This window comes from Aulonocara sp. 'chitande type north' Nkhata Bay, linkage group LG8 (assembly GCF_057382095.1).
Source record: "Aulonocara sp. 'chitande type north' Nkhata Bay isolate Kocher_YH1m ecotype deep benthic linkage group LG8, A_spYH_male_GT1.1, whole genome shotgun sequence".
NCBI classification, from domain to species: Eukaryota; Metazoa; Chordata; class Actinopteri; order Cichliformes; family Cichlidae; genus Aulonocara; species Aulonocara sp. 'chitande type north' Nkhata Bay.
In genome coordinates, this window is record NC_141351.1 from 17479382 (window position 1) to 17490530 (window position 11149).

The 11149-nt window shown below is 38.0% G+C and overlaps 1 protein-coding gene and 1 long non-coding RNA gene across 3 annotated transcripts; both read left to right on the plus strand.

The window, feature by feature from the left end:
• Nucleotides 1-2360: 2360 nt before the first annotated feature.
• LOC147323544 (uncharacterized) lies at nt 2361-4522 on the plus strand. The gene is made up of 4 exons (XM_086303961.1): nt 2361-2481; nt 3088-3230; nt 3932-4096; nt 4171-4522. Exons 2-4 carry the CDS (start codon nt 3174-3176, stop codon nt 4336-4338), a joined length of 390 nt encoding a protein of 129 aa, XP_086160087.1. The 5' UTR covers nt 2361-2481; nt 3088-3173; the 3' UTR covers nt 4339-4522.
• A 21-nt stretch (nt 4523-4543) lies between these two features.
• LOC147323545 (uncharacterized) lies at nt 4544-6417 on the plus strand. 2 transcript variants are annotated; one of them, XR_015130752.1, is made up of 3 exons: nt 4544-4892; nt 4988-5056; nt 5859-6417. It is a non-coding gene; the product is annotated as an uncharacterized LOC147323545 (long non-coding RNA). The 2 variants fall into 2 exon arrangements; XR_015130751.1 differs by having other exon boundaries at nt 4993-5056; nt 5859-6416.
• Nucleotides 6418-11149: the final 4732 nt, after the last annotated feature.

Below are 11149 nucleotides of genomic sequence, written 5' to 3' on the forward strand. Positions count from 1 at the left end.
TTTGTGTGTGATGACTCAAGCAATGGATGTATGACTATTAGTTTTTTTGGGAACGACTATTCAGCATCCATAGGTATGATTACTTTTGACTGACATGACATAAGCAAATGGAAATGTCAGAAAGCAGCAGGGAAATGTATGGAAACAACTGATTCATGTCCAAAATCATTTGCAGTTTGTTCAGAGAGAGGAGAAATTGCTACTATGATGTACACAAATGACTGAGTGTTGTGGAGGTTGAACTAATAGTTATGAGAATTTCAATTCTGATCTGAGAAACGCACCAAAGTGACTGAGAAAAACTGTAATAAATATAATTACATTAGCTTCGTCAGCTATTTTTATACAAAGCCTCAAAGTAAGTGGATAAACTAGCATGATTTTTTTATTTCCAACTTTAAATTTCTTAAAATTGCTTTTAGTTAACATTAAAAGAAAAAAAAAAACACAGTAAAGAAAATTACAAACCAACAAACATACAAACAGGCTGGAGTTTACATTTCTTTTCCATCTATTCCATGCACATTTCTTGTTGTGTTGTTTTCTTGGTGCCACATCGGAATGCTTTCCACTTCCTTCATTGTCCATCGTATTTACATCCCATCAGTCTTATATTGAATGTTATTTTTCCATCTCTGAGATACCCCCTACAAACTAGCATGACTTTAAATACAAGGATTGTTTTTAATACTTGGATAAAAATCGTTTGCTGTCAGTGACTGCCTGAGGTCAAGAACCAGTTGACATCACTGGTTTGCTGCCACGAAAATCTCTGCCAGACTTTCACTACAGCCACCTTCACTTTCTACTAGTTTGTGGGTCTCTCTACCTTCAGCTTTGTCTTGAGTAACTGAAAACTATGCTCTGTTGCACTGAGATCAGGTGACTGACTTGGCCATTGAAGAATATACAATTCCTTTGCTTTGAGAAACTCTTGGGTTACTTTGGGTCACAATCTATTTGAACTTTGAAGCACTGTCCCAAGTAATTTTCCTGGACTTGAATGAATTTGTGGACAGAATTCTGTGATCACCTACTTTAGCTGCCTTCTGTGCTCCTCTAAGCCTTCTGGTGCTTCTGAGCTACAAAGTGCATTCCTTCTTTTCAATGTAACATAAGGAACCAGATTTCTGTTGCTGTCACCAGATTGCTATCACTTTCTTCACTTTCATCAAAACTTGCGTGTCTTTGGACATATTGACAGTTCCAGTGAACAGCTACCATACATTCAAACTTTAACACTTTATTTATCACTAAATAATGAGGGGAGTTGTCAATCAGGTGAGGCGAGTAATTTGTCAAATTACTTTTGAGTCTCTGAAAATGGAAGATCATGTATAAAAAAACAGCTACAATCTCTAAAATGTTTATTCTAAATTTCTGTAAAACCCTGTGATCAATCACATCTTCATCATTTGTGTTAAAACTTTAAAATTGTTTGAAAAACGTAACTAAAGTAAACTATGTGTTACGACCCTACACTCAGAAAAATTATGGTTCTTAAATGGTTCTTCAGATGTCTTCATGGTTCTTTAAAGAACCATCATACGTCAAAGAACCTTTTTATTTTGTGGATGGTTCTTCAGCTATTACAAATGGTTCTTTAAAGAACAAAAGGTTCTTCATCCTTAGCAATCTAAGTTTGATGGTGTAAATGGCATAAATATTTACTCACTATAACGAGGCTGTGAATTATACTGTGTGTTTTCTTTGCGTGCATGTGTGTGGGAAGGGGGAGGGCGGATTACCTGGCAATTACCCTTTAAGAGAAGATGGTAGGAAACTGAATATTCAAATAAAAGTTAGAAATATTTGCTTAAAAATATACTGGTGGCAGGGGTGGGGGCCAAAGCCTAAAGACCCTAACACCCCCCCCCCCCCACACACACACCCCTAACCCCACAAACACATTATAAATATGGTGAGTTAACAAACAGTAGACACAATACACACATTCAAATACTGTACTTTAGTTTTAAATTTTAATAAAGCATTACTATTTTCTACTCCAAGGCATTATTTTTGAGATTATTATATATTTTTGAAAATATAGCATAATGATAATACTAGTTATTGTAAACTTTACAAACCACCCAGCAGTATGTAAAGTCAAATTATAAAATACAAGTAAATAACAATTGCAGAACAGAATGTCAGTGTAATGAACACACACTTCGTTTTGACAAAGCACAGCTTAGGTAAATGATCTGAGTAGTTGTTCATCACTGAGCAATTTGTTAATATGTGTTTCGAGCCAAATAAATGACAGAGAGAGTGACGTCAGAACACGTCATACTATAACCTCCCGGGAGCGGACGGAGGGGGTCAGTCGTTGGGATGCGCATGCGCAGACAGAGTGTGCGAGCGGCGGGCCTTGACCTTTTGGGGGAAAAAAACTCACGGACGGTGACAGCGAAACGGATAACAGTCTTCAGTACCTGCTGGACTTTGAAGCTGTGGATTCTGGGACTGTTAGAAAAGGTAAAACATTTTCATTAAAACCTTATTACTGTTTTGTTTTTGTTACTCGTCATTGTAGCTTGCTGTTAATGTTGTGCTAACAGTAGCGATTAGCTAGATAAGTTAGCCGTTGAGGTCAGCGCAATTTAGTATCTGGTATACAGAAACTGTTTTCCTAACAAAACCACTGTTATAATTAAGTGAAGGTGCTCCCAGCTAATTTGAACCTTTGGCTTCTAAAATATGTGGTTCAATTGCGTGCTGCGTACATAACTTAATGTCAGCTAGACCGAAATTAAAATTTAATATATTGTTAAAGTCACTAAAATGGCGCCTGAAGCCTGTTGTGGCGTGAGCTCTGTGTCTGCTCTAGAAACTCTGAAATTCTGTAGATCTGAGCCGTACACTAAATACTCACATGAACCTGTACTTTGAATTCTGTATGAGCTGTATAAAATACTGCTATGCATAAGAGTTTTGAATGAATAATTAGATTAGATAACTCTTTATTGTCTAATCGAATTATATAGAAATGAATAGAAATGTGACACAAGAGCACCTCTGACCAAAAAGCTGTAGATTTTTCTTGTTTGCACAAATTAATCCAGATTCACATTGTGTTCACAGCTCCAACAAAATGAGGAAGAGGAGAAACACAATTAGGTTGAATTACAATTGGATGGAAGGCGAGGACAAGGAGAAGGAAGCTTAGGATGAGGAGGAAGAGAAGCAGCAGGAGCATCTTTAGGGATCCCTATGATGTCATTGAGGTTTGTTTCATTAATATGGTCCTCTCACAAAGAAAGATGACTTGTTTTAGTTCACCTACTTCCTGTATTAAATAGTGATGTGCAAAATGTTGTGAAAAACCATGGAGCAGGCACGTATAGTGCATCTGCAGGTAAATGAACATCAAATCTCTAAGACAGACTGAAATCTGTATATTTATCACCCTTATGATAAAACCCATGTCAGCCATTGGTTTATGGACTTTGTATTTTGAAGCCTCAACATTTGCTTTATTGCTGTTGCTATGTTGGGACCATATTAGGATGAGGGATCAGAATCTGGAGTCATGCACACTATTGTTTCATTTAGTGTGTATCCATAAGATTCGTACAGCAGATCCAAGTTGTGCCTTGAAAACAGGAAAGTCGTCTGCATAGAGGAGAACTGTAATAGCAGGCTTGTACAAAGTGAGGCTTTGTGCACTTGTTTTACTTCTGTCACCCTGATTTGATGCAGATTTCACTTGAAATCAGGCAAGAACTGGATTTATTTTTTATAATGTGTTCTTGTGAATTGATTGTGTATCGCATATGTTTGATTTGACTTTCTGCAAGACAACAGTCGTCCACTGGCCAAAAAAGTTTTCCAAATACCTCCACGTGATCAAGCCTGGATTTAGAAAAGAATAGCAAAAAAAATCTGCACCTCCTGCTTCAGATGCAATTTGTGTTTCTGTGTTCAGAGGCGGCGGCGAGAGGGGAGACCTCTGCTCATCCAGCTGGAGAGCCTGACCAGGAGGAGTCGAACATTAACTCAGCTCTTTCAGGGCACCCTGCAGACTCGGCTGTTGGCATCGACGAGGGATGACGTGAACGCCAAACTGGAGTCCATCACAGGTCAACTGCAGGTATGCGAGTCAGACCTTCTGAGGGTTTCACTTTTCTCTCTTCTTTATAATTGACTCTTTTCTCTCTCTTTCAGCTCCTTGTCTCAGAGTGGGAGGGGTTTGAAGCACAAAGGGAGGAACTTGTCGTTTGGTTGGCTGATATGGATGTCTGCCTGAGTGAGGTTGACCAGCTGACAGGAAACACCAGTGAAAAACTGAAACAACTGCAGGTGTGGGCTTGTTTTGATATGACATATATTTGATATGATACATACATCAGAGACATTGTCCTAAACTGGACTAACAAAGGACAATGAGTACAACATGAAACGTCCATTACATAGCGTAAGGCTGAAGTTCATTGATCATTTTAATCATAAACTTGTTGAAATGTTTTTACTGAACATGCAAACATCTGCTGATGAAAATGTGTTGATTTATTGGTCTGTTATGAAGCTATTTGTAACCCAGTTCCTAAAATCATCTCAAACAGAAAGAGAAGAAAAATTAAAACATTTAATGTTCATTGTTCTGTTCTTACTGTCCCGGTTAATGAAAGTGAAATGAGATCAAAATAATTATTTAAACATAGAAGGGATGCAGATTATATATGATATGCTCTGGTCAAACAAGGGTTAAGTTTCTCAGAGGGTTGATGAGCTCTGATGAGAGCCTATTGTTTTACTCCACTCCTCACATGTCAGCCAATCGGTGAAGCTCTAGGCAGCTCTTGTCCCTCCTTAGTACCAGCTCCCAAGTTTTCAGTCTCTTGCTTCTACAGCCGAACAGAGCAGACGGACTAAAACTTTTGTTATCGGTAAGCTGGAGAAATTAACCTCTAACGAGTTAAAAGAAATACCATCTAAACTGATATTTTTCACAAATTATGTATTTGCACTTGTTGTTGTCAAGGGCAGAGCGAAACCGGAGGGTTTACTGAGCTGTGGCTCCATGTAAATGCTGAGCATCCACTCGACGGCGGTAAGCTAAATGTGGCTAATCAGACACGTGATGTGCGGAGTGTGGGTACAGTTGTTGCATGTCTCTGAAACGCTGTTGTTATGCTAGTTAGATCGTTAACTAAGTCATTAACATGTGAAAAGCTGTAAATGGTTAAAGCAGCTAAAAATAACTTTATGAGAGATAATTGTAATCAGACTTTATCCTGCTTCCTGTTTAAATTTTGATGTCAATCAGTCTTACAATACTCAGTATTGAACACTTGGAGGTAATTTTTAGTGTATTTCCACTTGTACTGGTAGGCCTATGGTACAAGCGGGATTAAGCACGTCTATTTTAATACTCCTATTTGTGGACTGAGTCCTTGTGTTTACGTGTTATTGAAATTGATTATTTGCACTTTGTTCAATTTCTGATAAGCATTTGCATATTATTCCATTTCTTAAAAGGGGTAATATACTTATTTATTTGTGATTAGATATATATGTACAGTGAGTTTATTTTGATCGATGTAATTAATGTTTACAATGAAAGTGAATTATATGGTGACTATAATTCCTGAATGTTTAAAACCTTGTAGATAATCTTTAATGTTACTGCAGGTTACAAATAATTGAACCTTGATACTGTGAAATTTTGGATATTGATACTTTGACCTTTGAAACTTGATATTTTAATGTTGTACAGCATGACTGAACTGATGATGATTGAATTGATGATAGCTGATCTGAATAGTAGTTACTGCACTGTGACACTACTTTAGTTTAATTTGTGAGAGTTATCCTTAAAGGGCACGTGACATATATTTGGCCATTGTTTATAGGTCAGGTTTTTATATGGGACGAATCCAAAGACCAGGTCAGCGATTCCAGAACCCAGAGTGTTCCAGTGTTCACTGGATGGCGAGCCAACCCAAGATCCTAGGAGGCGATATACATATACACGCACAATCATTTGCACATTGATGGACTACAATCCTCTACTGTACAAGTAGTACGGTAGGACAGACAATCACACACACACTCCCTGTCAGACGAATTCTATGGGCCCCACCGGTACCATTTGGACTTAAAAAAGACTAATTCTTTTACTTGTGCACAATTTTATTTAATTCTATTTTTTTTTTGCTACTTTGGGGGAAATTTTTATACTTGACATTCTGTTAAAACCTGTTGTAATACTGTGTTGTTTACAAATTTCTTTTACAAGGCTTAACATCACTAAAGTACTTTTAAAGCCACATAACTGTGTTTGTCTGGTTTCTCTGCCATTCGTGTACCAGAGCTCTAAGAGTCGTTCTCAGTCTTCTGACACTAGCCCAAATTGCTTATTACTTTGGTAATTATCCATTGGTACTTTATGTAACTCCACGTAAGTGCTACATATTGCTATTTCTAATGTGTTTTATCACTTTCTGATGTTTTATTAATTAAACAATACATGTATTGTTGTGTTATCTGTAGCTATAGTATTTATATTTATTTATAGTATAGCAAATATATTTAATTATTACTGTTTAAAACACTAATATGTGACATGTATTAGTAGTGATGTTGTGCTGAGGGTTAAAATGCCTTTTTGTCTTTTGGTAACTACAAAATGACAAACCATTAATATATGTCTATGCTGTGCTCGTATTTATTTTACCCTGCTCAAATTCAATTTATGATGCATTTTATTTTGAAAGATTTAAAATGGTTTTTTAAAGAACCACTCAAAAAAGGTTCTTTAAAGAACCATTTTTAAAAAGGTCCCTTGAAAAACCATTAAAGGTGCCCCAAAGAACCATTTCTTGTTGGTTCTTTGGGGCACCTTTAATGGTTCTTCAATGAACCACTGAAAGAAATGGTTCTTCAAAGAACCATTGTTTGAAAGGTTCTTCAAAGAACCATTGTTTGAAAGGTTCTTTGTGGCACCAAAAAAGGTTCCTCTATGGCAGGGGTGTCAAACTCAAATACACAGTGGGCCAAAATTCAAAACTGGAACAAAGTCGCGGGCTAACGTTAATATTTATTAAAAAAAAAAAATCTTCCTCCAGATATAAGAATGAATCTTTTCTTATGGACTCAAACAAGTTTTGCTGAAAAACTGAATATGGAACAAGCAAAGCTTAATACTAAACAATATATATATTAGCTGTATAATACCAGTAGGCCAGCTCTAATAATAATTTGGTATGGCTTCGCGGCCAAATATAATTAGGCTGCGGGCCAAATTTGGCCCGCGGGCCAGAGTTTGACACCTGTGCTCTATGGCATCAGTCTAAAGAACCACTTTTGGTTCCAGTTGGCACCTTTATTTTTCTCAGTGTAGCTGGGCCTCCTGATACTGCCCTTGTGTGGGCGTGGTGTTTTTCTTCGCCTCTTCTCTTGCTCCACCCCTCTGTCTCTCTCTTGCTCTTTTCTCTCCCCAGGGCACAGCTGCTGCTCATCAGCCTCATTTACCACCTGGGCCCAGTCAGCAATCACCTCTCTGAGGTTATATAAGCTGGGGATGGGCTGGATGTGGGAGGGTGGTGTTCTCTGGTGTTGCTGTGTTGAGTGCCAGGTGTGTGAGTGGCCTGCCTACAGTGTGGAGTGGTAGGAGCAGTGGGGAGAGGTTTCTGGTGGTTTTCCTCTGTGCTGGTCAGTGTGTGATACTGGTCTAGGTGTGGAAAAGGCCTGCTGCGTGTGACCAGTCCCACCATGTGTGGCTCTTTGTGAGTAGCTCTTAACTGAGCAGTGGTTTTCCCTAAGTGTCTGTGGCCTCCATTATTTTGTTTGGCCTGCCTAGTTATTGCTAATAGCGGCGTTGCTGTCTTTTTCTGTTGAAGCCTTATATTTTTCTTTGTTGAAGTGGTCACCATCTCTTTGGGTTGGCCTGTCTGATTTATCATTAAAGCAGCATTGCTGTCTCTTTTTGTTGTTACTGTTTATATGAATATTGAGTTAATTGATTATAATAAAAATATATTTTGTGTTAAATACCTCTTCCTGGCGTTCTTTTCATTTCAACCCGGATCAAACTGTTACTGTCCCCCACCCTCTTCGCCTAGCTTTCATGTGGGGATGTAACACTATATTAAATTACTTTCTACACCCAGTGTCAGAGGACATAAAGGAGTGGACTTACTGGCATTCCCAGAGAGTGCTTATATCTGGGTTCAATTTAACACATAATGAGGAATAGGTGTGACACTCTGAAATCAGAGGACCTTGATATTAAGATGTGTCAAAGGGAGGGCACGATGTTTAATGGGAAATTCATTCCAGCTCTTGCCTCACTGAAGTAAAATGACTTAGAATAACCAAGTTAAGACCTTTAACTGCTACAGATGTCCTTTTAAAATAAGTATGATCAAGTATGTTGAATCTGATGCTAAGAAACCACAACTGTTTTATATCAGTGAATTTAGACTGCCACTGTAATAAAAAATGCAAACCAGCCACAAAGAGAATAGCTCATTTCCTGTTGTATTATAATATTGACTGCAGTTTTGTTGTATCAAACAGGACAGACGATATATCTTGACTTAAAGCTGACATCACTAGAAGTGCTAGGAGTCATCTTTGATGGTTTTATTGAAGTGGGGCACTTTAACCATTTTTAAAAAAAAAACTTTTTTGTAAACAAAAATGGTTAATGTGCCCCATTAACCTCCAAAATCCCCAACAAAATGATTCATGAACTAAAACATTAGACTCCTATTGTGTGTAGAACATTAACTGCAGACAAGGACAGCTTGGTTCAACTTCCCCCACAGTAAAATACTGAAGCCAAAATTGTAATTTTAACTGTTTTTGCTGGTAGTTTTAAAATAAGGACTTGTTTAAAACCAGGTAATTACAACCAGGATGCTATATTTATAAAGTCATTCAATTAAACTCAAATTGTTTCTTCAATCTGAGAGTCTTGACTTTGATTTAGTACAGTTTCAAAAATGCACAGTAATGTTACCAAAAACTTCCAAAACAAAACTTCTACTCGGTGTCCTTTGTTTCCCGGACAGCAGCACGTCCTACCTCACATTTTCAACCAGTGTCTATACTCCATAAAGCAGATGGCAGGATGAGGTAGAAAGAATTTTACTCAGTGTGGAACGGGGGTCAGTCTTACTGCTAGCAAGGGATGAGGTGGAGGAAGGTCAGACATCAGAGCAGAAAGTAAAAGGTCAGAGGAAGACACTGCAGCTTTTGAGGAGCCTAAGCAGGCACCTGCCATCCAGAGTAGAAAGAACTGAAACACACACACGGGGAGAGAGAGAGAAACATTCTTTAGCAAATCACAGATCCTTACTGGTTTCCTAGTTGGAGCCAGTTCAGTAGGTTTAGACAGATTCAAGATTAGGCAGTTCATTAAAGTAACAAATGACCTAGAGTTCTCTGATAAGGGGGGAAAAGAATAAAGTGAGAACTTAAACAGAATGAAACCAAATGAGATAACAAATCCCACAACTTCAGACCTAGGTTATTCAATAAATTTTGTCCACAACAGACATTGGGTGTCATTAACTTGCCCCTGCTCGGGCTATTTAATAGCTGGCATTTCCTCCTTGTGACCTTTAACCTTCAGGCTCTAACGTCTGGCCCCCGTCTACCTGATCTCCTGACTCCTGACTTAGCATGACTCCACTTCCACAGTTTTGAGTAAACTATCTTTTGGCCTCACTCAGCCAGTAGAGAAAATCAGAAACTGAATTTTTTTGGGGCATAACAGACAGAACAGACCAGACTTCACTTTAGCTTTTTAGACCAAACTAATTATAGGAGCTGCTCTTAGATTGGGACCCTCATTACATGTCAACTCTTAATGAATGCAATATATTCTGTTTTATTACTGTGCCGCTTCATTGACGGAAAAATTACAAAAGTGGGAGTCTATTTATTGATTGTCATGTTTCGGTGACTGCTAAACTAATGTGTGGACTAACAAATATTTTAAGCTCCTATTTCCCATCTCATCCTGTGGTCTGTCTCTGAATTATTGTTCTAAACTTTCAAGCAATTTGTAAAATTGGTAAACAATGTATTGTGAAAGACCTTACTACTTTGCGTGTACGGGTCAACAAGTTGACAGTATCTCAGGAAACGTATTCCCTTTTCTTTTAGTTTTCATGCTGTTGAAGATTATGGAATATGAGATAAAAAATATATATTTATTGCTCCCACGTTGAATGGAATACTTCAAACAGCAGTGATCATTCACTTCCAGCTGGTTTCACTTTAAGCAGGGAAGCTACACATTCTCAAACCATGAGACTCCTGAAATTAGAAGGTGAACATGAAGGTGTGGTCATTCTGATACAAGTCAATGTGTGTACTCTGCACAAGCTTGACGTACATGTTGGAATCAAATCATTACAGAGCACAGCTGCAAGTGGTCAGAGAAAAAATTTTGGGAGGAATCTAAACAAAATAAAGACTGGACACAGTGCAGCTCTGCCAAAGCTATGCTACTCAAATTTAAACCTGGTGTGGTTTTGCCGATGTTTTCAATATAACTTTTCATTATGTTAAGATAACTAGCTGGTGGCTGGTGTTGAAATTCAACCATAATTTGACATACAGCCATTAATGAAATGTGGAATATTGTAGTATTTGAACTGTAATAACTTATAGAATTTTTGAATTCTCGCCAAAAAGATCAGCAGTCCAACACAATTGCACTAAACAGACATGTAGCTGGACTGAGCAGAGGACAAACAAGTGGGGTACACAATCAGTCAGTCAGTGAATCTGGGTCCTGTGACACAAATTCAACACACATAGAATATCGTTTCTTCCCTAACCTAAATACATCCTCAAAGTCACAGTAGTACTGCAGCCAAAGGAGCAGTGTGTGATAGGAAAATGCTTATCGTGCCAGGCAGTAAGACTGTAAAAGCCTTATATACATAAATGCCTTGAAACCAGGAGGGAAAGCCAATAAAAATGCAGCCTGTGCAAGTTAATATACCTATCAATCACTATCACAGCTCTAACATTAAGAAACAAGATGGTCTGATCCTTTTGCTGCAGATCTTAAAAACTAAGCTAGCTAAGACAGCTTATTTTCTTAGAGGGTCAGCATATAAATGTATTTGCCCAGTTGCATCCCATTGCTTGCAGTCAACATGAAAGAAGCTAGGAATTAACT

Excerpts from the sequence above, each read along its gene's own strand:
- LOC147323544 (XM_086303961.1), top strand. The coding sequence starts at position 3,174 with ATGAGGAGGAAGAGAAGCAGCAGGAGCATCTTTAGGGATCCCTATGAT. Across the intron at positions 3,231-3,931 it reads ATCCCTATGATGTCATTGAG|AGGCGGCGGCGAGAGGGGAG; the intron begins GTTTGTTTCATT and ends TTCTGTGTTCAG. Across the intron at positions 4,097-4,170 it reads CCATCACAGGTCAACTGCAG|CTCCTTGTCTCAGAGTGGGA; the intron begins GTATGCGAGTCA and ends TCTCTCTTTCAG.